A 25,368-nucleotide genomic window follows, 5' to 3' on the forward strand; every position below is an offset into this window, starting at 1 on the left:
ACTTGAACGCATACTCCTAGTCCCAGCTAAGCAGTAATTTAGGGAGGAATAGTGAGCTCCTCTTCCGCCGCTGGGTGATCTCGTCCGATTCTTAAATTATTGACCACCGGAAACGCCCCCGAGTAAGGTGGATCCGCCTTGTGCACATTCCCGAGCTGAGAATGTCTCTTGAAAATCCACAAACGACCTGAGCGATCCGGAGATGTCGCAGTATAGAATCTGTGCCTCAGCCAAGGTCCCAGGATTCTCACTGGCGTATCAAAGGGATTGGTAGGGTTTTTCGTAATGAGAACCTCTATAATCTCAGCTTGCTTGAGCATTCCAAAGAGACGGCCTCTGTAATCATTGCTGGAGTAACACTGAATCCTCATGGCCCTGCACGGCTCAAATCTATGTGGAGCGCCGCTACCTGCACCTCTCATTTCATAGTAACCAAGGAGAGGCGGTTGGGATTGCGCAACGGCTGGATCTTCATGCGTATCTTTGACGTGATAAAGCTGAGCCAAGTCCCTCTCTTGTATAGAGCACACGTCGGCTCCAGTATCATCAGTCATCCAAAAAAGAACAGATGTGTTACCCTTAATTTGGTCTGTATCTGGTGGGCCGGAAGTTTGTTGATTCCGTGGATTGGCTGGAATAACTGTGTAGAGAGGCTTCCTTTCTCCGCCATGGGGCGGATTGGCAGGAATTAGGGGTTCACCAGGTGTCCCACGCGGCACAGTACCAGTCCATCTTTCTGTCTCCGCACGTGTGAAGCGGCCCGGTATGATGTTTGTGTTGGCGTCTGGTAGCCCACTATCTAGGGGTGGTAGAATGAATTTAAGACCAACTGGAACCTGTGAGAGAAAGGAGAAAGCCCCAGTTGAAAAAAAAGAAGACGTGATGGAACTTGAGAATTCCGAAAAGACCTCGGACTACTAGTAAACATTGATAAATGTATCAGGAAAGACATACCTTAACATCAAGGTCCTGGAAAGTATCATATCTCGTGCGCCAGCAGACTCGCTGTTGCAAGAACTGGCGAACAGGGGTATCACGCAGCTAGAGAAGGTATCAGTCAGCTATCGTTCTTTCAACCAGTGATCTAGTCTGATCAATACTTACTCCTTCTACCCAAAATCCTTTGGCACCCTTATATTTGAAATTCCACCTCAGAAACTCGTCCCAATCAAAAGTTCGTAGTTGGGTGAGCTGTTTCCCATATGACCAGTATGTCACATATCCTGGAACCCACTGAAGCTTTTTGGACTTATAAGTCTTCACTATAGCGTTAATACAGGAGATTACCTGATTAGGATCTCCATCTTTCATAAGAAACGCTTTGAGTCGTTCGAAAAAGTCCAATCGCCGCACGACAGAGTAAGTGAGATCAGGCCATTTATCCATTAGTTCACTGGATTGCGTTAGATTAGACTCATTATAATAATTTTGATGATATCAGAAAACATACTCTCGCTCATCTCTCTGCGCTTCGAGAAGATTTAGTCGGTCTTGAATAACAGGAGAAATCTTATCATTCGCTTCTTCTAAGGCTTCCTCGCAACGCGCAATTCTCGCTTCAAAATCACTTTGGACTTGATTAGTTCATGACCTTCTCAAATTGTGAAGTGCATTGCGGCTTTGTTCAAATATTTGGTTCAAGAGTTCTTGAGACTTACTCAGGATGAATCTTCTCATCATCATCAATCAACTTATAGTATATACTAGCATCAATCTCTTCTTCTTGAATACTATTAAGTTTAGTATGTTCACGCTCCTCATCACCGCTTGATTCACTCGAGCTCATATCTGGCATCGGCACATCACTCATGTCTTCTGATATCTCCGTTACCTTGATAGGTGGGCTTTCCTCTCGCTTTTCGAACGGTGACTTATGACAAAACGGCAGGACTATCACCGGAGACTCCTCCTTATTGTCTGCCATTTCCTCGTCTTTGTCGTTGTTGTCGTCGTCCTCGCCATATTTCTCGGGATTCTCACCATCGGTCTTGTCCTTTGACTTGGACTTAGACTTCTTCTTGTCCTTATTTTTGCGCTTATTTTTGTGCTTGGACTTTGATTTGGATTCATCCTCATCGTCTGAAATTTTGTCGTCCTCATCCTCATCCTCGGATTTCTCGCCCTCAGTCTTGCCCTTCGATTTTGACTTGGACTTGGACTTGGACTTGGATTTGGACTTTGATTTAGATTTACTCTTTTTCTTCTTGCTTTTCGAGACTCCATTGATCAAACTCTTAGAATCGGACTTCATACTCTCAGCCCTAACAAAGCCAGCCCTTGAGCCTCCTATGCTTCGGGGTGGCGCAATAGCTCCCATACTGTATAATTGGAAACTGGTTTAAGAGATTTCTTTTGGTCTCTGAAAAGGTCAAGAAATGAATAGACATTCAAGGGGACTTTATACCAGACTCATATGCTTGAATAGTTGAGAATGAGATGAATGCTTGGACCACGGATACTCGAGATGCTACAAAGGAAAGGAACATACTGCACAAAGAATCCGAGTGCCCTATATTCTGGTACCATACTTGAATGACAGGATGTAAAAGGGCTCTGCTAGGTAGATTCTACACCCGCATGCGTGCTCTCTTTCGACGAGGCTCTTTCCAAGGCTCTGTGAGCAGGGATTTCTGTGAATGATGGATGTAAAAGAAAGAACTTACCTCAAGGTGAGCTCTTTCAAACAGCAGTTGCGCAGCTGTATCTCCACATAACATAGACATCCATGGATAAAATGAGTGATCCCAGACAGAAGAAGAATGCCAGCCTAGGCTAGATGAACGGATGAATTGTCACCTTGGAAGTATTGTGAGATTGTATGTAGATGCATTATTTTCACATAGTTATAGAATACTATTAGTCATCTCAACAATGCCAAGATAAAAACCTTAAAATATGAGTAGAATTCGGTTGTTTGTACGAGAACTAGAGACAGCATGGTGCATTTGGACGATTTCCTTTGATCCAACCGAAGTGGCTTATACCAGCAATACTCGTTCTTTGACAAGCAGAAATCCCGAATCTTTCAAGTTACTCAATCCAATTTGAATAATTATTTATTCTTTCAATATTTCTCTGAGTATCTCGCACGTCAATGAAATATTCCACATAACATCCTAGCTTTATTGTACTAGTACCATGGATGCCTCGAGAGTTCTATTTTAAGACTGAACCTTGGAAGTCATATTGATTGAATAATTGAAAAAGAAAAAAAAACAGAAAGAGTTATCCAGATTCTGAATAAATCTAATCCAGGCAGTTGAGTACGCACTCTGAGCCTTGAAATCTTCCAAGGTTTCCAAGGTATCTGCCGATGGTATTTTCAACTTGTCAACATAGCGTCTTTGTTAGAATAAAATGGCGAATATTTTTCCTAATTTGAGTAGATAAAATGCTTTCAAGGCTATACTAACAAGATTATGATACAAGCTAAATACCTCAGTATGGTCTCAATTGTTCTATAAAATATTATGGGATACATGGTGATTATTAATTTATGCTACACCCGTGCCCAGGTGCCCAGGTGGACGTTGTGACACCAGTTGACCGTAAGGCCCGAGGTAACTGGCATGTAAGATTCTCGGGATTAGCAGACCACATTTTCTTGACTTTTTGTACTCAAATTATACATATCAAGTGTACATAACTACCTGCCCAAGTGGGCATGCTTATGAAAATTCTAAGAGCTGTAAGGGTTCTATGTGGTAGTACAAGGCCGGATCCGAGTAAGCATTCGAGTAATATGCACATCCATGGATGTAAATACTATTTGGCTCTAGGTACAGAGTACTCCGAGTCATGTACCCCATACACACTGGTAGCCCTACAGAGATCAACATGTTACATGTCAAGTGGGTTGTAACCAAATCTTTCGCTAGCTGAGCGTTCAAGGTTGTATAACCCAAGGTACATAGACCCCGGCATGAACCCCACATGTCGGCTTATCGATCAGTACTAGTATTCATGCTGTGCTAGTACCCCGTACATATGTGTATGCACACTGGCATGCACTCTGAAAACTTTGGATGATACTAGTATTTTCTCTGAAAATGTGTACGGAGTACGGAGTACATATCTCCGTTGATACATGTCCGAGTCTATACCCCGAGCAAATCCTGAATCTCGCTAATTTTCAGGTTTGAACTTACTTGAGAGGTTAGAACCGAGCCAATAGGCTGGAATGCACGGAGTATCTGTTGGGATATTACTTGTTGGGTGTATGCTTGATTTATCGTATCTCGTACCTCGGTCAATGTTGACCAGGTGAAATTTTCCACAGGATACATCCTGAGTGGTGATATGGACCTTGGAATGCATTCTGAACTGAACAATATGGTATAGCTAAGTAAATGTAATGAATTTATACTAGTATGACGAGTATTTAACAAACTTTGACTAGCCGCTCGATGTATCAGTGGAAATATGCAGATGCAGCAGTTTACATGAACTCAATGCGAAAATACAGGGAATAAAGAAGTTAGAATAGAAAAGAACATAAGAGAAAAATAAATAAATCAGGTGACAGAGTGGTGGCTGATTCCTTTCACTCAAGCCCCGTATTCCTCAACCATATCACAGTGAGAATGATGACCCAATGATAACTCATTTGGCAAGTTTCTCCTGAGCACGAGTGAGTAGTCGTCGGAGTTGAGCCGCGGGGTCTTCACCAGAATGAGGTTCTGTGGTGGGCACGGCTGTTGCTTCGAGAGAAGATGGTTCAGGCCCTGGAATAGACTGAGATCGGATGGTTGAGGAAGCTGGATTAAATGCCCGTCGCTCAGTCGGCTGAGTCTCTGTTGATGCTTTGACTGAGGACTCTGCTTTTTGTGACTGCTGCGCCTGTTCCTTTAATTCAGACTCCTTCTTCTGCTCGATCTGGTTTCGAAGAATGCTCACGGCCGCGCTAAACGCCGTGGCTGGACTCTTCGATGCAGGGGATAAAATCTTCTTGGTACCAATCTGCAAATCAATAGCCTTGTCTTTGACGAAATCCATCACCTCATTCTTGTTCTCAATACGCCTGTTCAGGAAGACCTTCGGACCCACACCAGGGTATGTGCGACCGGTGCTGACAGAGTTGATACGTTCAAGCTCATTTCGATAGGCCGTCTCATAGATATCGAACTCAGCTGCACCGGGCGATTCGCTGACTATATGCACCGGATTAACCGCCGACTCTTGGTCCACATCCTCATCCATGCTTTCTGGCTCGCCAACAAGAGGTGCCGGGTCACTGCCGATGTTGAGATCTGTGGGCTCCGAGTCCTGGGACGAGCCAGTGTATGTAGATGGTCCAATATGAAGGTATGGGAATTCATCTGCCAAGGGATCCCTTGCATGGCCCCGAGTTCCCTCGACGCTACGTTTGGTCATCGCTGAGCTAGCTCTGGAGTGAGGGAGTGGGGACCCCGACTGAGAGTGTTGTCTGGCTTCTGGTCCAAATTCAGCCTTCCAGGGAGATCGACCACTGCGAATGGACCCTGAATCTTTTCTTTCGGGCTCAAAGACCCCACTGGGTCGCTTGCTACCGACAGGACTCTGATTTGTTCGCGAGCTTGCAGATTCACTTCTCCGTGGGCTATCTCGAGGATCTTGTGAGCCAGATAGCATGGGATGTCGGCCCAAGATTTTTCGGAGACCACTCCCTTGTGCATGGCTTGAAGATGCATCCTCGGCCAATCCAACCTTTGGGAAATCTTCATCCGGATCCATCTCCATTGGTGGCTCGACAAAGTGCGCCTCAATATCTCCACCCAGAATACTTTGCATAGCTGGGGGTGCTCTGTTCGGATCAACTAGTTGTTTGAAGTTTCTTACAGCTTTCATCTACAAATGGGGATCAGATGAAAGAACTCATGAGGGTATGAATATGAAACTTACCAGTGTCATGACGTGACTGATGCTTTTCGTAATGGCAGCATTCATTTCCTCCTCTGTTGGTGGCTCGACATTGTGGGCCGTGTTCTCCTCTTCAGACAGAAGAGGATCAGCACCATCCATTGTCACCCACGGATGCTCCTGTAAATTGATCAGAACAATGCTCCTACATGCGACGCAAAGGTTCCAAGTTTAACTTACTCGCAGCTCTTGCATCCCAATCCGTTTTGATGGGTCTTTCTCCAGGAGACGACTCATTAAATCTTCGAAACGCTCGTCCAGCTCATTTTCGCATACCACTGGGTCGTTTCGGATGCTCTCATATAACTCAAAAATACTGGACTTCTCAAACGGCAGCCTCCCGTACCTGAGACAGTATAAAGTCACACCCATAGACCAGATATCGGTTGCCTTCCCAGAAACATCGCCATGCTTCACCACACACAACTCTGGCGGTAAGAATGCAGGTGAGCCAGCCGACTTAGCTGTGAACATGTCTGAATCCTTGGCAAACATTTCTGATACACCAAAATCAACCACTTTCAACACATCATCGCTTGTTACGAGACAATTGTCCGGCTTGATATCGCGGTGCACAATACCTTGCGCATGCAAATACTCAATTCCTAGAATCAAGTCACGAAACCAACAACGACATTGCTCGTCATCATACGGATCGGCCTGTTCCTCCAGTCCAACTTTCATCACGACACCCTTCTTGCACATTTCCATAACCATATACAGCGAGTCTTCGGTGGGATCGTCCAGGACCTCGATCAGCGATACCAGGTTATTGTGGTTCAATTTCTTCATGATCGCAATCTCCTCCTTGATCAGGTAAAGCGGATTCTTCGCATTCTCGTTGTCATCTTCGGAGGGATGTCTATGCATTGGCGAATTCGGTAAATTCGAGCCAGTCCCATGTCGTCGGGGTCCTCGAGGTCTTCGCAGCATATGCGATTGTGCGCGTTTTCTCAGTCGGGATTTGGAAAACTCTTTCACTGCCTTTGTTCATGGATTGCGCACATGGTCAGCACTCACTCTTAATCCATTCAGTCTGATTTCAGCTCTTTTTCTATTATTCATCTGGAAACTACCCCAGTCGTTCTGAGATCGCAGGAAGATGCGGTCGTACATATTCATTCCCATATCGATCCGCCGCTAAGTGGACCGCGCCAAATGATCCGCGTCCGATCTCTTGCTTGATCAAGTATTGATTGATGTGGTGCTCCGCTGCGCCGTCATCTTGGCTGGTTGTATATAACGAGCGGGCGTCCAGCGTTTCCTAGCCACGACATGATCAGTCTCATCGAGTCTGTCATGTATTCAGAACCACCATCTAACTACCAACCTTCACTGGACGCCTTGTTCTGGGATTTCGTCGGCGATGTCGATCGAGGCTCTCGTAAGAGGCAGCCGAACTATATTAGATAGAATCTTTTGTCAATCACCCATCGGCATTGGAGAAGCACTGGCTTCTCTGATATATCATCTAGTGTTATTTAAAGCTTACTCGACTCGAGTTGGGGGTGCTGGTGGGTCTATGGGATCCAGGCTGGGTGATTCCACCTCTGGTTCCGCAGAGACCTCATATGGAGGCTCTGGTCGAGCGTTCATTGAGAAATATACGGTTCAAGGGGGAGAAAAAGATGGAAAAGAAAAAAAAGACGTTTGAGTAAGAATGATATGTGTGTGGGGTAGAAGAGGGGAGAGAGAGCGGGGGCCGAGATAACGCGTGATGCAGGCGCTGTCAGCCTTACGATAAAAAAAAGCTTCGTTCAAACGAGGTTAAACTGTACAGCCCGCACCAGGAAGGAACTACCTAGTTAGTACATCAGCTCTAAATCCGGGTGACACCGAGACCTTAAAAAGGCCAGAAAAAGCTCCCCGAAGTGATCTGTTTAGGCAACGTCGTTTCTCTTTATCGATAGGGGAGCTTTAAAGCTTCACCGCCTAGTCCCCTGAACATCAACAAATCCGCTTACGGAGTATCCAATCTCTCTATCCACTCTATAAGCCCACCATGACTGTCTATTCATTCTATATTTTTGACCGCCACGGTAAATGAAGCTTAATCAAACACTTCTTCAATAATTGCTGACCAAATTCATTCCAGCGGAATGCATTTACAAACGTCGTTGGCTTCCGCGCCCAACCTCCGTTGCGGGAAAGTCACAGATTCCCGGTGGAGCAGGATCATCCGGTCAAACAGTAAAAGCAGGAGATGATGATGCGAAGCTGGTCTTTGGAACAGTCTTTTCACTCCGCAACATGGTGCGCAAGTTGGGAGGCGAGGAGGACAAGTAAGCACTCCTGATACCCGATCTGGTACTTCCTTGGAATCCCCATCGCTGACCGTGTCCCATGGAATAGCTTCGTCTCCTATGCTACCAGCCAATACAAACTGCACTACTACGAAACGCCCACCAATATCAAGTTCGTCATGTTGACCGACCTCAAGAGCCCCAGTATGCGAATCGCCTTGCAGCAGATCTATATCAACTTGTTTGTGGAATACGGTTCGTGAAGCTTTGTCCTTGCGCATTATGATCATTTTTGACGTGGAATCCCCGGTAAACAGTGGTCAAGAATCCGTTGTCGCCGGTCGAGCATCCTGGCGGCGTAGGCGTGAACAATGAGCTCTTCGAGGAGTCATTGGAACAGTTCGTGGTATGTGGCATCTCTTTTAGAAACACCGCCCTCTTTTTGTTGACATGTTTTCTGATTTGCTAGCAGACTCGTGTTCTGGCGTGATTAAATACCGCAGTCAAGACAGTCACAGTGCAACTCTTGCCAACTCACGAATCCGATATGAGGAATTTGGTTGAGATGCACAAGCAGGCGTGCCAAGTCGCCTCTAGCTGTATTATATGACCAGTCGTTGATTTCCCTTCGCCGGAAATTGCCCATTATCCCCGACAATCGACAGCACACACCGTAATCCTCCCCCGTCCCCGACCCCATGGGTATCTGCACGGACGGCATGCCCACAGTTTTTAGGGCTCATACCGCTTTTTCTGATACAATGTGGCTGCCACTAGATGTGTCCAGAGTCCCACGTGGCGCGCACGTACCAACGATCATCCAGCTCCGGTCAGCTTCCACAAATCCCGAAATGGGCCACAATGAGATATCTCAACATCTAGGAAAGGGAGAATAGAGGAAAGACAATCGGTTACAGTTTGGCCGGGAGAAATCGGGTGGCAAAACAAGCGCAATTGACCTTCAGGTCTATGTCATCGTCGACCGTATCCCTAAAATGGAATCCTTTTACCCGAAATCCAGATATCTACGGAGTGTTCATTGATTCATTGTTGATCAACTATAAATAGCCGAATCCATCCGGCACGGGTATTCCCCCTGAAAGGCCCCATTAGAGCTCCTGCAGTTCCTCGGAACCTTCTCTTTCTGCTCCCGTGGAGTTACCATAGTTAAGTGTACCCCGTAGACAGCCGCAGTGTCAATCTTTTTCTACTCGGGGCCAATCAATGTATCAATGCTATTGGTAAACTCACCAAGAGAGATAAAGCAGGATCCTTTGAATCCGGGCCGCTGTGGCCCCTGCACGCACCGACTGGAGCTATCAGAGTCTTTGTGAGAGCACACGTTCTATGTGCAACCTAGATACAGGAGGATTATACGGAGCGCTATGCAGAGGTGTTTGATTTAACCCAATCTATGAGTAGTTCGATTCGCAAGAAAAAGAAAGGGAAAAAAAATTAATGTTTGGAAGCATCTGAGTGTAGGACAAAGGCCGTTAGATGTTCTAGGCTTGGCCTGTGTGTTGTCCTATAATAGACCCGGTAATGCATGGATTCCTGGTCTCTCATCCTATCATGATGGTTTTATTCCACTTATTTACTTCGAATATAATATTATGATTATACATATCACCTAGATTGCGACTGAACCTGCCAGAATCAGGTTGGCTTTAAGTTATTAGTCTACTTACGGAGTACTCCCGTGCCGCCACAGTAATGTGCCCAGCTGCATCGTACATGTATGGTGATCATAATTCATATGCACGGCAATACGAGTCCTACCCACCAAGCCCTGAAGCCATGTGTACGGAGTACATACTTGAATTGTAGATGTAGCCTTGCCAAGGAGTAAATGTACAATCAGTTTTTTTTTTTCGGACATAGTTACTAAGTAGAAAAAGTCCTGTAAGACGAGAAAAAGCAAAAATGCAAAGTAAGGCAGAAGCACGTCTTGAGCTCATGCATGCATGTCGAGCTCAGCTCAGCTCCTTCTTTTCCTTATCAAGTCCTCTACATCGGAGCATCCCGACATGATTTACCTCGGGATATCAGTAGTACTCTGTCTAATGGATGGGGTTATTTTAATTTGTTTTTTTTTGTGTTATTTATCATCTTAATTTCAAGTCTCTATGCATCTTAGATTATCTCTAGCTCATAGGATGAATCCTTCATGTATCTTATACAGTAAGGACCAGTTTGAATCTTTCAACCCCTCACTCAAACTGGCGGTCAGTATGGTTTGTGCGTGTCCTAGTTTAGATTTCGATCGACTGTCATCCGCGCTTGTGGGATGGTGGGGTTCGGGTCGTGTGCGAGCACTGGCATGATCTAAGTGATTGTACATTGTATTCCAAGATTATCATTTGAAGCACCTACTACCAGTGCCAAGGTGGTACATATTAAAAACTCGAATACTATAGAGAAACATCAAACACAGAAAAAAACTTATTCAAAGTTCTTCATCATTTTCGTTTCATTAACTCCCCTCTATGTACGGGGCTAATTACCACAAACAGGAGATGAGGCCCCTCCTTGTCCGGGTCTCCGCTGATTGGAGAGGGAAAATGCCTCGTAGTGTACTCCGTATAGTTCAATACTCAAAGTGAGAACCTTGGAAATGAGAAGGTTAGCTAGGTACTGTTATTCAAGGTTCAGGTTAACCGACTAACTGTTATCAATTCTGGGGAACCGAGGTTTAAACTCCAAATACTTTCTATCTGAATCAACCATAAATGTACATAGCTTTGAAGCTCACGATTAAACTGTTTACTGTTCACACTAGCCTGGAGGTTACCCGCGCACCCCACTCAACAATACTGTACTATTCCATAGTGTACTTAGATACTGTATATTTCAAGTTGGTCTTTTCATTTCCAATCTCATTTCCAATCTCATTTTCATCCTTGGAAGTTTCGATGATTTTCTGTATATCGGAGCACAGAATCGAGCAAATAAGAATAAGATACGGTGAAGCACAACGAATAATGCTCAATCATACACTACTCGTGCTATCCTGATAGGCTCCAGTATATCACTCACATCGTGTCCCATATTCCTTGCTTCTTTCTTTATTTTTCTTTTTTGTTCAAAATTTTGTTGTCCTTAATGCTAAATTTTTCTTTTTTCGCTTGTTGGTAACAGCACTTAGTGGACATCTGTGGTTCCGAGGGTCAGCGTGGACTTCCCGACACGAGATGCCGTCATCTAGCTCGGATGACGCTACGGATTCTAATATGGAGAGGGGCACAAGCCTTTACACTTGACGGATGACTCCATCGCACAGGGACCCCACGTCTTAGTTGTTCCCGATGGGGAGATGTGCATACTTCACTTGCATCCCTCCTGTTACGTAGCGATCATCCGTATGGGATGATTTTGTCTGTGGCGTGTAGGAACATTGGAACGCGAAGTGCCAGTGAGAATTACGGATTATTTTGATTCGATATCTGTTTTGATCCTATCGTTGATCGCCCCAGCGATCATCGCTGGGGAATCCATTTATATTGGTTTACCTAGGTATATCAGCAGGGAGGGGCAAGTCTTGGCTACTATCTTCACTGTCAATCATTTAGGAACCACTTATACTTGGTACTAGTATACCCGGTATCATATAGTATCATCTAATAAGACAAAAATGTACAGGGACTATATCTACTTCATAGGAAACACTCTATATCCCGTCTTTGGTAACTAGACTAAGACATGTAGTATGCACTTCCCCAGAATTGGAATCGAATCCTCCAGATGTCCTTACTCTTACAGAGTCTTACTATAACTCCGTAGTAATTGAGCAAAAGGCGGGGGAACTTGAAACAAAGCGCTTAGACACATGCGACATTTTGACATTTTGACATTGTACTTAACATTTGTCCCTTTGTCCCCGGGCCATGACTCGGGGTTCAAACTCCTCGGGAACCTATACCCCTCAAAATGAACAAGTGGCCATGCTAGCGCCACACAATGCACCCAGCACATCGGCTCTGGTTGCTGATGCGGGGCCACGATCGAATCAAATCAGGATGTTCTTGGATATGCAGACAACATGCACAGCCTCACTCGCCTCAACCTTACGATTTAGAAATGTTTAAAAGCCACTGAGGGGAGGAGGACTAAGATAGCCGACCTATACGATCACCTCTTTTAACTCCATATCTTTTAAAGGTACACGGGGCTGGTTACGTGGAATGTTCCCCTCCTCTGTTTTTCTCTCTCTCTCTGTATTATCTCACTAAGAGGGGACGTCATCGGGGCGGATCGGCCTGGTAATTTCGGGTGGACAAATTGCTTGATCTTTCTTAGCTGGGACACGGAAGAGGGAAGACCCAGCGCCGGTACCAGGGATCTTCCGGTTAACATGGTAGCCGGGATGACAAAAAATATTGGAAAAAAAAAATAAATCACTCATGGAGTAGGCCTAAAGTACTTAGAACTCCTGAATCCACACGACTAGGGCAGGAGAGCATGCGCCACTTGTGGTACTCGGTACCGGGAATGTACCAGGTTACAATCTTCTAGGGCTCAAGTTGCTGCACTGTAACCCATTTAGGAAGCTCGGATGTTTCTAGATATAGTCCTAGGAGATAGAAGATCAGCTTAAAAAAAGAAATATAAAGAATACAGTGTAAACCTTGGAAATCATATTAGAAATCATATTAGAAATCCGGAGTAAAGAATAATAAAAGATCAGAGTAAAGGGCAATAGGTTTGGTATTATTACAAAGATTTAAAATACACGGCCTTTTGTGTCCACCACAATGTTTTGGGGGTTTTTTTTTCTCATTTTATTTTTATTTTTATTTTATTTTTCTTTTAGGGAAATTTTTGATGATTTTAGTTCAAAATTGATTATTGGATTATCATTTAATATTATATAACTCTTAATATTACTCCGTCCTTCATGGGCCTTCAAATTCAGTCTTAGTAATAGTGACCACTTCCCCCGTATTAATCCACCCCAAACGAGCCCCATACACTGAACCGTTTCCCCGTGGTATTTCAACCTGCTGCTCCCGTAGTATCGCCAGTTTTATCCCTCGTCTCTGCCACTTTTTTTTTTTCTTAAAACTTCTGGTGGACTTGGAATTCCTTTATTTCCTTCTATTCTTATATGTGATACCCATTCAATAGGGCCGGTTTTGGCTGCCCACTATATGAACCTATCTCTTCATACTTACGTCGTGATCCAAGCGTTTTCCGATCGCATTTAACGCGAGTCACTGGCGTCACTTTCTGCCTCAGGCATTAAGGCATCCAGGCATCAAACTGCTCTTTTTTTCGCCGCCGATACCACCCCCGATCTTGCTTCTTCTTCTTCCCCGAAGGGATTCAATCAATCTAGCTTATCTAGAGCTTTGCAGCTTTGCAGTTCTGCGCAGCTTAGCCGCGTGCGAGCTTTGCTCGTCTCCCTCTACCTCTTCGGGGACGACGTGATTGTTACTTCCCACACTTTATTATCCACCTTATACACCACTTATTCTACGAGGGGTTCTTTTTTTTCCCTTTTACGCCCTTCCACTTTAAAAAAAGATCCAATGCACATGACTCCCCCGCCTGCTTCACCTGTTCCGTCCGCAGTCTCCTCTACAGCAAACTCTCAACATTCACATGACCCTCGGGATGGAGACCCTTCGGTAACACGCGCCTTAGCGGGCATGAATCTGTCCGTGGTTAATGGGGATGCCCACGCCCTACCCCCACCGGCATCCCCAGCTACGAAACCGCTGAAAGGGAATATGGCAAGCCGTATCTCTCGAATGTTCTCCACACAGGGGAAACAATCCCCGAGCCTCAATAAGGACCATGATGTCCATCGGGACTTCTCCGATAGCAGTCTAGACAGTATCCAACCACTTCACAACTCTAAAGAAAAACCAACCTCAAAACCTTCGTCTCGAACCAACTCTCGACCTCCATCTCAAACTCCCTCCCGCCAACCATCACTTAAGAATGAACCCATTGAAAAGGAGACGAAAAAGAAGATCATGAATAGCAAAGAACAAAAGGAGGGTCTTCCGCCACACAAGCGTTTCGAAATTCTGACTGAAGCTCTCGGAAACCACTCTCATCATCTCCGTAGTGCTAGGAGACAGGAAAAATTGACCGACCTGCTCCGTGACATGCTAGGCGGCGGCCGAAAGAAAGGAGATGACCAGGTCGATGAGCAGCAACTTTCTCTTATGTCAACTTGGATCGACCAGTTTAAAACTGAGCGGGATAAGCTGGCTGCTGATAAGAAAGGTGGTCCCAACGCCACGGCCTCCCTGGTTGATAAATATGGAAAATGCCAGGAAATTGTTGGCCGTGGCGCATTCGGCATTGTCCGGATCTCTCATAAGGTTGATCCACAAGACTCAAAATGTGAACAGCTGTACGCCGTCAAGGAGTTTCGGCGACGACCTCAGGAGACAGCCAAGAAATATCAGAAGCGACTTACCTCAGAATTCTGTATTTCTTCATCTCTTCGTCATCCAAATGTGATTCACACCCTGGATCTCCTGCAAGATGCCAAGGGTGATTACTGCGAGGTTATGGAATATTGTGCTGGTGGTGACTTGTACACACTGGTGCTTGCAGCTGGTAAATTGGAGGTCGCTGAAGCAGACTGTTTCTTTAAGCAGCTCATGCGCGGAGTTGAGTACATGCACGAGATGGGCGTTGCGCACCGAGATCTGAAACCTGAAAATCTACTTCTGACTACCCATGGTGCTCTCAAGATCACAGATTTCGGTAATGGTGAATGTTTCCGCATGGCCTGGGAGAAGGAAGCGCATATGACAGCTGGTCTCTGTGGATCTGCCCCTTACATCGCTCCCGAGGAATACACCGAAAAGGAATTCGATCCTCGTGCTGTCGATCTGTGGGCTACCGGAGTGATCTACATGGCTATGCGCACTGGACGTCACCTCTGGCGCGTTGCTCGCAAGGATGAGGATGAATTTTATCAGCGATACTTGGAAGGACGCAAGCATGAGGATGGATATGCGCCCATTGAGACGCTGCATCGGGTAAGCATGAACAGAGTATCCCCTATTACAGGATCAAATCTAACAATTCCATTTTCAAAGGCTCGCTGTCGCAACGTTATCTACTCTATTCTGGATCCAAATCCCTCTCGCCGTATCAATGCTTCTCAGGTTCTTAAGTCTGAGTGGGTGCGGCAAATCAAACTGTGCAAGGCAGGAGAGGAAGGGTTCTAGATTCAGCTAGTTTCAGGTCTATGAAGCTAATGACATGATGAATCTATTATTTCTTTTCTTTTTTTCTGGATGTGAGAGGGAGGCTTGGTTTATGATGTACCCTTCCTGAGCATTTGAGGGTGGCTATTTTGTTCTTGTCTTAGACCCGTTCAAGGAAAAGGAGGTACTTGTCCTTTGAATGCTCCTCATAGATAGGAGGCCCTTTGTTCTTCCGGTCATTCGATCCGGCGCATTTTTCTATCTTTTGTTCTTTTTTTTTTAAGCCTGTGTCCGTCGCTTAGCTTTGTCTTTTCTCTGGACGTCATGCTTTTCACGTCAAATGCAACGAAGACTCATGACTTTCTTTATCTTTTTTTCTCTACACTGGGTCTTTGCTTATGAGCTTGGGGAGATACCGATGGCGTTACTTGGATTCTGCTTGTACTTTTATGACTTGATGGTAAGGGACTCTATTCCTAGACCAGACAAGTTGGATGGCTCTGCTATACAACTTGGTACATACTTGCACCTGTACATACAACGCCTACTAGGTGCTTCATGAATGTCAGTGCTGTTTACTTCAATCTTGGATCTTGAAACATTCGAAAGTTTATTGATCAGCGCTTACTAAATCTCATGACCATGAATATCATGAAATCATAATACATCTTATGTATCCCAAAATGGACATATCTTATGACATCAGTTTACAGTCAATGCACCTATGGTCAGGTCCGCCACAGCAAACTTACGATGAACCGGCCTCTGAGCCACCGGCGTAAAGGGTTGTATTATAAACCAGGATATCTAGAATGTTCACTCCAGCACTGGAGGACTGTGAGGTATCCTTAAAATTTTCGTGCTAGCTTTTATTTTGGCCCCGACCCCAATCTATTCTTGACTGATCGACATAGCCTAATCAGGTCATGGCGTTCAGGAGTTTCAATTCATTTTCGGCATCTTATATTCACCTCCCATCCGACGACTCCAAAGCTGGAATATTGGCATTTCATTCTAAGTGGAATTCATGCATCTCAGCTACTACTAGTATATCTTGGCGTATCACAAATCTTTAGGCATCTGCATTTCCACTTGGCGGTGGATATCGTTTTACGGAGTACAGCGGCTTGTAATATTGAATCTTCAGCCTTGTGGACTGGTTCATGCAGTGGCTCAGCACCAAAATCCAAAAGTTCATTTTTCAGGTTTCCCCTTATAATTCTGTCTTCAATAATCTCTAGGTAGAAATGGACCGTAAAACCATCAATTAATTGAACCATGTCAGTTTCTATACTTATACTGTGCACAGCCTTTAGTGACGTAGGTAGCCTCATGCGGAAATATTACATAATCTAGACACCGCCACACTCGTAAGGCAGACTTCGGATTCATTGCTGTCTGACCAAGGAATCAGTTCCAAAGCTTCTCTACATTGCTTGTGACTGATACTGTGGCTATCTGGTTCAGCTCTCATTGTACGATCACTTTTGATTTGGTCCCACCTCTTCCCTTCTCTACGTTCACCACAACTCCTGAACCCCGGAAAAGCCGCCATCATGTCTTGGGCAGGTACGCTAGACCTCTCACGGATTGAATCAACAATCACAATGCCCAGTTACTTCGCGTGAGGATTTATATTGACATGTTTGTGCAGGCTTTAAGAAGAATGTCAACCGTGCGACTACGCAGGTGATGATGAAGACCGGTATGCTCGGATTGCCCCGCGATCGCGATATGGCAGGAATGCGATAGGATTTGAGGCTGATTATCTATGATAGGTCATGTGGAGAGAACAAATGATCGCGACTATGAGATTGAGGAACGGTATGAACCGACATCCCGAATATGGTGTAGGACATGGAACTGATGGGCGCAGACGATACCGGACTATGGAGGGTGCGGCCAACAAGCTCCAAAAGGAGGCTAAGGGATACTTGGATTCGTTGCGAGGTGGGTTCTCGTGGATTTAGTGAATTAGATGAGTGTGTCGACTAACTTTGTGATAGCTATGACTGCCTCCCAGATGCGCATTGCCGAGACCATTGATGCTTTCTATGGTGACGCCGGAACAAAGGATGGTGTGAGCCGAAGCTACAGACAAGCTGTTGAGGATTTAGATGCAGAGACTATTAAGGCATTGGATGGACCATACCGGTATGCAGATATCCATCCTTGCTACGCGTGGACGAAACTAACAAGTTAGAACCACCGTCCTCGACCCCATCTCCCGCTTCTGCGCCTATTTCCCCGACGTGAACGAATGTATCAAGAAGCGCAACCACAAGCTCCTCGACTACGATGCCATGCGTGCCAAGGTTAAGAAGCTCGTCGAGAAGCCCGACAAGGATGCTACGAAGCTGCCGCGTACCGAGCGTGAGACCGAGATCGCTAAGCAGGCCTATGAACAGTTGAATGAGCAGCTTTTCCTTGAACTGCCTCAGCTGATCGATCTGCGCGTCCCATACCTGAGACCCTAGCTTCGAGGCTCTCGTCAAGATTCAGCTACGCTTCTGTGCGGAGGCGTATTCTCGTATGGCACAGGTACAGCAGTACCTTGATGCAGAGACGAGGGACCAGTATGCTCGTGGTGATTTGGATAATCGGGTTGAAGAGGTATTACAGGAAATCCGGGAATTAAGTATTGCTGGAACTGTCTAGGCGATACGTGATTCCTTTCGCATATTATGGGGGTTTATACTTCTTTTTCTTTTTCTGTTCTTTCCAGCCTGTATCATGATTCACTTGGATCTTAATCCAGTTTCTTTTTTTTTTTACTATGTCACGGGGCATGGAGTTCATTCGTGATGCATCGCTAAGTTCGATGATGGGTATCAAATCAAATACACGCTCGATCCAATGCAAATGCAAATGCAAATTGCAAATCTATCATACAAATCCAAATGTAATATCAAGGGTATCACTTCGATTTGGATCCAAAAAGCTCCTCCTCTAATATCGCAATGACCGGATCCGCTGCTCGTTGCACAGCACTCAACTCCCCAGCATCCATCTCCGTCAACACATAGTCTGCCACGGCATTCTTAGCACGACTATCCGGTCTCCCAATCCCAATGCCAACACGCAAAATCGAAAGATCCCGCGGTAAAGCTGAATCCTTATCCTTGCGCTTCTTCTCATTCTTCTGATTCTGTTGAGGAGGATATAATCCCTTTCCTCTAAGGCTCTCACAAACACTAATCAACCCCCGATGTCCTCGTAAACTAAACGCCTCAGGTCCACCACGCTTAACGCGGATTTTACCCAACGGCGCTTCAAGTTCATCATGCAGGATTACTAGTGTAGCAGGGTATCCAACCGCACCAGGAGTAGAAGATGTAGACGAAGGAACTAAGCCCTCTAACCAAGAATCCGTTTGAGACGAACCAGAGGAAAACCGCGCAAGTGTCTCATCACTTTGTTTAAACCATTTCACCATCTGCTTCACAAGTTTCGGTCCCGATTCATTCATAAATGACGGACTGTACCATGTTGTAAAGTACGTTCCGATTGGAATATCCTCGCCGCTACCGATGGCAGGAGTAGGACCTGTCCATCCGCGTAATCGGGGGGGCCAGTTCATCTAATAAAAGATGTCCAGCACTATGTCTTGTTCGACGATATGGTCCCTGATTTCCTATTGAGGCGATGAATAGGAGTCGACGCGGTGCGACAGTCGTAGCTATTGTGATTGGAGGATGCATGGATTTGTTTTCACGTGCTGACGTGACTCTCACTGGCAGTTCCACTGCGCAGATTTCGGATCTCGGTGAGGGAGGTAAGGTAAGAGTGGCGATCGGGAGTTTGATTGAATATGGTGGAATTTGGATTGGTTGATCGAGTGAGAAGATCGGGTTGTTGGCTGAGTGTTGAGAAAAAAGCAATTCTCGGGGAGGTGAGGTTCCGGCATAGTGGGTATCCCGGTATTCTGGGTGGATGGGCCTGTGGCTTGAAGATGTATATGCTCGGGTTTTGGATGGAGATATTGATATGTGATCACTTTAGCTGGAGATTGATACTACTATGGTGGTTTTATTTAGTTTAACTTCTAACATTGGAAGGTTTTCTTGATGTGTGTTTTTTTTGTCTGAGACGGTGTACATTCAGAGGCATCGGTTTATGCTAGTACGACCTTCACTTATTTGCCTTAAGGGTAATAGATGTGATTTCTCTCAGACTGAAGATAGACATGCTGATATACCTAAATGGTATACGGAGTCCTCCCCGTGCAGATAGTACTAATGCCGATAGTAGTGTCTACAATGAGTCTAGATTTCTAAGGTTATACCTAGACGAATTGATCTTGTTTATTTACACGTGGCGGGTGAAACATTGATCCGATACCGTACACTATTTCACCAGGACAAGGTTAACTACCTAGGTATTAACAACGACCTCACCCAGAGTATATATCAAGACTGATACTGTAGCTTCGGTATATCCCCTATTCCACTTTACTGGGATTAACAAAATCGTCTCGTGACTTTGAAGGGTGTTGGTCTTTCCCTTTTTGGGTAACACTGGCGGGATTCGCAACCAAACTGTCGGGTCCACGCTCGGACTTGGTGGGGATAGGGAGTTCTACTTAGTATTAAGTATTAAGTATCTGAGTAGAGTGTTTTAAATAGGTATATAACTACTATCTAGGTAATATCTAGGCATTATAATGGATATACTACAGATGACTACACATAGTATTATTGCAATTCAAATGTTTAGTTCATTAGATACTAGTAGATGTCACTAACTACTCTACGGAGTACTCCGTTAGGGTTACTGAATACGGGAGTCTCGGATGGAAATGTCTGTGCTACAATTTACAAATTTTACAAATCACGGCAGTGCAAATCCCTTACTAAAGGAATTTATAATCCGAAGTTCAATTTCCATTTTTGTTGGCTTTTTAGTCCGCGGGTGGAGATGCCACTTGTGCACTTGGTGACTGTCTACTCCTACTCCTGTCTACAGTACTCCTCGCACCGTAGACTCGGCCGAAGCCACGCAGCCTAAAAGTCAAGTTAACCGAGACCAATCAAGATAAACGCAATTCATGTCTACTTTTAAGGAAAAGGCTAACAGATTGTAATATATTGAATAATAATAACACTGCAGTAAACATGTGGGGAAGCTGTCAAGGTTGGATGTATGGACCCAAGTTGTCGGGTCGGGGTTGTCGTACCCATGTTCACCTCTACATTTACCTAGTAATATAAGCAATATAGATGATTCTTACCATATTCATCTAGGTGTTTCATTACTTGAACCGTCTAATTGGAATTCCTTGAATACGCTCAAATACTCACTCCACCATAAATTTGACTTTATTATGGACCTCGCTCTCATTTCCTCAACTCCACCCCTCTTATGTACTCACTCCGTACGGAGTACAGGTTACCTGTAAGGATAATCCAGTCTCCACTTATGGCTTTTCTTGCACCAGTCTGTCGGGTTTACGATATAACATCTATCATCTGGTCCTGATTGTCGGGTCTCATTTTGCTTTGACTTTAGACCTTGCTGTGACGTACCGCTTGAAATCTCCACTGCTTCCCGTCCTAAAAAGGTTTCTCACGTTTTTTTAGGAATCAAGTTATAGTGGGCGCCATCGCGTTTCCCCTCCTAATACTTTTTCTCTTTTTCTTCTTCTTTTCTTCTTTTGTCCAAAATTGATCCCGGTGCTGTGGTCTCGGTGGGACTTTTATACCCTACGCCCAACGTGGCCTAAATTTAATCCCTGGGTCATGTCGTATACTCTTCTCTCATCATGAACTGAATTAGGAGAGCGTGAGCTTCGAAAACATATGATAACCATTGTCTAATCTCGAAATCACCATTCAACACGCCATGTCATGGATGACATGGCCAGCCAGCCAGAGGACCCCGGCCCTTCTGATATTGACGTCGACTCTTCAGACATCGAAGTCGAGAGTTCAGAATCAGAAACAGAGCAATACTCCGACGGGGAAGAATCAATGTGAGTGACCAGAGAGCTTGAAGACTATAGAAATCACTACACAGTGCAATGGTTAATAAGGTATCCCCGGTAGAAAATCAACTCGCTCCTTATACCAAAATATCCCGCACGTCGAAGAAAATGGCCGTCGATACTGCGACGAGAACTACTTTATGCCAAACGATGAAACAGAGCTCACTCGTCTTAACATTGTCCACCAAATCTATCTCATCCTCCAAGAAGGTCGCCTCACTCTAGCCCCATTACCCACCGCCAACCCCCGCATCTTAGACATTGGCACCGGCCCCGGCGACTGGGCCATCGAGATGAGCGCCGAACACCCAGACGCTACCATCATCGCCTCAGATCTAGGCATCTTCGACTCGGGTCTTGGTCACGTCTCTTTACCAAATGTGGACTTCCAACTCGCAGACGCCCAATCCCAATGGACATATCATGAACCCTTCGACCTTATTCATATCCGCGGTCTATCCGGTGCATTCAACGACTGGCCTGCGATCTACCGACAAGCCCTAATACACCTAAAGCCAGGTGGATACCTCGAAATCTCAGAGACCGATCCAGCCGGTGAAACAATAAGCATTGAAGCAGAATCTGAAACTCCAAATCTCGCCATATTCGCCTCAGCACTTCGTGAAGCTGGTCAAGCAGCGGGGTATCCGCGAGACCTGCATCATCTAAAGAAAGAGGCCTTCGTAAATGCAGGGTTTACAGAAATCAACGTGATTGAACGTACATTCCCAATCGGATTATGGCCAGATGATATACATGAGAAAACGCTCGGCAAGATGGCTCTTATTGCATTGCTGGAAGGTCTTGAAGCGCACTCTTTGCGTCCGTTGACGAAATTTGCGGGGTATACTCTTTCTGATGCGAAGGATTTATATGAGCGTGTTCAGGAGGAGGTTCTCTCTGCGCAAAGGATTACGGGGCGTGTACGTATTGTTATGGGGAGGAAACCTTCTTCTTATGCTCAACGCAGAGGGGATGTTTTGGCGAGGGCTAGAGCTAGGATTCAGTTGGTGCATGAGAGACAGGCTGAAAGGGATCAAGATCAAGATTCATAGATAGTATTTCATACTAATGTTTTATATACCATGGGCGATGGAGTTGGGGCTGTACATATGGGTTTCATCGGAACCGTACTATTTTCAGGACTCGGAAGAATATATTTTATAATCTAAATTTTAGTTCAAAGAGAATATATATTTTCACATCTTGTTAGATCACGTGGTCTGTATAGTTCAGACCAAGGTGGCTAGGTAGATAGCTCTCGACGTGTCGGGGCAGACTTCCCCTCCGCGCGCTTCCCCCCATACATGTTCTTTCCTGTAGCTGTTCCAAAGGCACACCTCCTAACACATCTTTAAATCTCCAGATCAACTTCCACATCTTCACATCATCTTCCACACCTCCAGAATTACCTTCCATATCTTCTATATCATCTTACACATCTCTAGAATCAGCTTCTACATCTTTATATTATCTTCCATATCTCCAGATCATCTTGCAATTCACCTTACAATTCTCCCTTAGGCCTAGTCTAGATAGAAACAATACAAAATAAAAGTTAGAAAACCATAGCAAGACCATACACAGCTTTAAATTTCCAAAAAAATATTTTTTTGAGTCCAAAACATTTAACAATAAAATATCTTAGACCATCAAGATAAATATGTATTCCAAGGGTTTCAAAACTATTTTCTTATTCACAATACTCAAGTGCTATTAGGATAGGTCTATACCATAAGAAAACATATTCTTCCACACTACAGGCTACATAGGTACCTACCTAGGTTGTCGCAGTATCGCAGTTCTCTTTTACTTTACCTGATACTACCCTCCGAGTCCTGTTCTACAAGTACTCATAGGCAGAAGTTGAGCAGCGATGACAGTGTAGATAAGAGAGAATGGAAGTATAAGAGGAATATGGAAGACATGAGAAAAGAGTGCAGGGGCAGCCTTGGAATCAGAGGCAAAAATCATCAGTACACTTGAAGTCCTCCAGGGCTTCAAATTATCTCTTACCTACCTATTTCATCACCTGACCTACGACTGATTGCAAACGCCACTTCTCAGTCTATAAAACCTTTCCTTTTACATACTTCGATTTCTTCTTCTTCAACATTCTGGATATTTTTACCCCCGACATTTGCACCTACTATTAAGTAGGTGAAGACCTTACACCTTACAGGCGGGGGTTCACCATCAACTGCGGTCACTACCCACCCCAGGTGGAAGCTAATCAATCTCGTACAAGGTACGACTAGCTCACCTTTCGGTAAGCTCCTCATTCTCATCTTCCAGTAAGCTCCTCATCCCTCGCTTTTATACTTCCATCAACATGCTAATAATGACTAGTAAAAGGGTTGTTTATGCTTTACGCAACTGGTGCCGTCGAGAATTGAGTAATGCCAGCGGTCAGCGCTTTATTCAAGACAAACCTGAAACGGGAACGAAATACCCAAACGGGCTCTTGTCTGGAGAGAAAATACGGTGCTATAAGTATACTTGAATTCATGTATACTGTCCGCAGTGGAGCGCAAGAAAAATTGCTCCATTATTGGGGTGAGTAACCAATCCTCAGAACTTCTCCTGTTGTTCCTGTTTCCCTTGCTGTTATATGATGGATTCCAAGATCTTAGTTCTAACAGTTGGATCTCGAACATTTAGTTGCAACGCCTAGGTAGAGAGTCCTTGTTGCCCTTCCCGCATTGCCTCGGCAGTCAACTGAATCATCAAACATGGCGGGCCCTGGGACCCAAAAATATTGAAACTCCAAACATTGTTTCATCAGGAACAGTGAGGTACTTTGCTTGGACTCGAAACTGAGCCGACAAGAAACCCGCAATATGGGATAGGTACGACAAGGTCGCCGGAATTGTGTCTTTCGGAAAACCACCAGGTTAAAAACCGGACCTTCATTTTCTCTCTCAGAGGGTAGTGGTGAAGACGACTCATCACGAGCAAGCCCAGTAAATTCATCAAAATTAACCGGAAACTGGAACGACAGTCAAAATCGAAAAAATTTCACCAAGCGATAGATGGCACTCAAATGATTTGGCGTTGCTTGAGATAAAGATTGCCTAAAACGAAAGCCAATCTTAAACGTATCCGCACTCTGCACCGTGCTTACGTTTTTTGCTATTTCCCTCTAAGTATCTGATCAAGTGAGTATTTGAAACCTATACTTCTAACTTGAACAATCATTGGTAGACTGATGCTAATCAGCAAACAACCACCAAGTCCCACTTAGAGAATGGACACCTTCTACCAAATTAGCTTACTACATGGTAACATTTTGGTAGCATGTCCAGGAATAAAATGTGGTTGATTCTTACAACAGAGTCAACTAAGCCTGTCTGCATCTGGCAGTCAATGCAAGAGACCCTAGGATTGAAGACTTAATGCTAGAGGAGCTCAAAGGAGTCCAGGAGTGCGTTGAAGAAGGTCACTGAAGCGAGGAAGGCAAGTCGTCGCGAATCAGCAGATTAAGAAGAAGATCATACAGGACCTTCACTGAGCGACACTTCAACATTAACCCAACCAATCCAGAATCAGGCGTGTGCAAAGATTCGTTAGCAATCGCTGTGATTGTTGAAGCTAAGACAATCGCAGATTGATTTGCAATTAGAGCCGGAATCAGTGCGTTGATCAACCCTTAAGCGACGGATTTTATCGATGTTGAGTTCTTCCCGAGACATCTGGAGGTCCTGAGTTCCTTGGCTCGCCTGGCAAATTGCGCTTGGACCAGTTAAGATCTAGTGGGTGCCGCGAAAGGGATTACCGATTGGGAGCAAGTCTGTTCTTGAAGGCCAGCCCAACAAGTACCAGCTGCCCAGACTCTCGTTTGTATTAGAGAGCATCAAGATGCCGTGTCAAAATGTCTGGCAGGTTCCGCGTCCTGTATGGTGTTTGGACCACACGGGGGCAATTTCAAGTATGTATTTACAAACGCATTATTGGTATTCATCGTCATCAAGTCAGCATGATTAACAAAACTACCATTTTATAGGTTGAGTGGGAGAGATGTAGCCACAGTAATCATCGGCGGATGGCGACATATGCACAATTCCTTGGCTCA

At 45.0% G+C, this 25,368-nt stretch overlaps 7 protein-coding genes across 7 annotated transcripts; 4 read left to right on the top strand and 3 right to left on the bottom strand.

Annotated features, from left to right (window-relative positions):
- Positions 1–38: 38 nt before the first annotated feature.
- N7483_001669 (uncharacterized protein) lies at positions 39–2,317 on the bottom strand (the record flags this gene model as incomplete). The annotated part of the gene is made up of 5 exons (XM_057085106.1): positions 39–836; positions 955–1,041; positions 1,105–1,393; positions 1,451–1,567; positions 1,659–2,317. The coding sequence occupies 5 exons, from the start codon at positions 2,315–2,317 to the stop codon at positions 39–41; spliced, it is 1,950 nt and encodes a 649-aa protein (XP_056951255.1).
- A 2,285-nt stretch (positions 2,318–4,602) lies between these two features.
- Positions 4,603–7,494, bottom strand: N7483_001670 (serine/threonine-protein kinase; the record flags this gene model as incomplete). The annotated part of the gene is made up of 6 exons (XM_057085107.1): positions 4,603–5,826; positions 5,881–6,018; positions 6,079–6,882; positions 7,013–7,162; positions 7,229–7,298; positions 7,391–7,494. 6 exons carry the CDS (start codon positions 7,492–7,494, stop codon positions 4,603–4,605), a joined length of 2,490 nt encoding a protein of 829 aa, XP_056951256.1.
- A 406-nt stretch (positions 7,495–7,900) lies between these two features.
- N7483_001671 (TRAPP subunit BET5) lies at positions 7,901–8,631 on the top strand (the record flags this gene model as incomplete). Its single annotated transcript, XM_057085108.1, has 5 exons — positions 7,901–7,937; positions 7,994–8,180; positions 8,251–8,396; positions 8,459–8,547; positions 8,614–8,631. 5 exons carry the CDS (start codon positions 7,901–7,903, stop codon positions 8,629–8,631), a joined length of 477 nt encoding a protein of 158 aa, XP_056951257.1.
- A 5,038-nt stretch (positions 8,632–13,669) lies between these two features.
- On the top strand, positions 13,670–15,334 carry N7483_001672 (serine/threonine protein kinase SAT4; the record flags this gene model as incomplete). The annotated part of the gene is made up of 1 exon (XM_057085109.1): positions 13,670–15,334. One exon carries the CDS (start codon positions 13,670–13,672, stop codon positions 15,332–15,334), a length of 1,665 nt encoding a protein of 554 aa, XP_056951258.1.
- A 1,535-nt stretch (positions 15,335–16,869) lies between these two features.
- N7483_001673 (amphiphysin-like protein RVS161) lies at positions 16,870–17,971 on the top strand (the record flags this gene model as incomplete). Its single annotated transcript, XM_057085110.1, has 7 exons — positions 16,870–16,882; positions 16,968–17,018; positions 17,092–17,137; positions 17,190–17,263; positions 17,320–17,467; positions 17,517–17,769; positions 17,798–17,971. The coding sequence occupies 7 exons, from the start codon at positions 16,870–16,872 to the stop codon at positions 17,969–17,971; spliced, it is 759 nt and encodes a 252-aa protein (XP_056951259.1).
- A 259-nt stretch (positions 17,972–18,230) lies between these two features.
- Positions 18,231–18,893, bottom strand: N7483_001674 (uncharacterized protein; the record flags this gene model as incomplete). The annotated part of the gene is made up of 1 exon (XM_057085111.1): positions 18,231–18,893. One exon carries the CDS (start codon positions 18,891–18,893, stop codon positions 18,231–18,233), a length of 663 nt encoding a protein of 220 aa, XP_056951260.1.
- Positions 18,894–21,168: 2,275 nt separating this feature from the next.
- N7483_001675 (class I SAM-dependent methyltransferase) lies at positions 21,169–22,351 on the top strand (the record flags this gene model as incomplete). Its single annotated transcript, XM_057085112.1, has 2 exons — positions 21,169–21,284; positions 21,358–22,351. The coding sequence occupies 2 exons, from the start codon at positions 21,169–21,171 to the stop codon at positions 22,349–22,351; spliced, it is 1,110 nt and encodes a 369-aa protein (XP_056951261.1).
- Positions 22,352–25,368: the final 3,017 nt, after the last annotated feature.

The sequence above is a fragment of the Penicillium malachiteum genome (genome assembly GCF_028827825.1).
Source record: "Penicillium malachiteum strain IBT 17515 chromosome Unknown utg000001l:1.0-8184562.0:1.0-8186909.0, whole genome shotgun sequence".
NCBI lineage: Eukaryota > Fungi > Ascomycota > Eurotiomycetes > Eurotiales > Aspergillaceae > Penicillium > Penicillium malachiteum.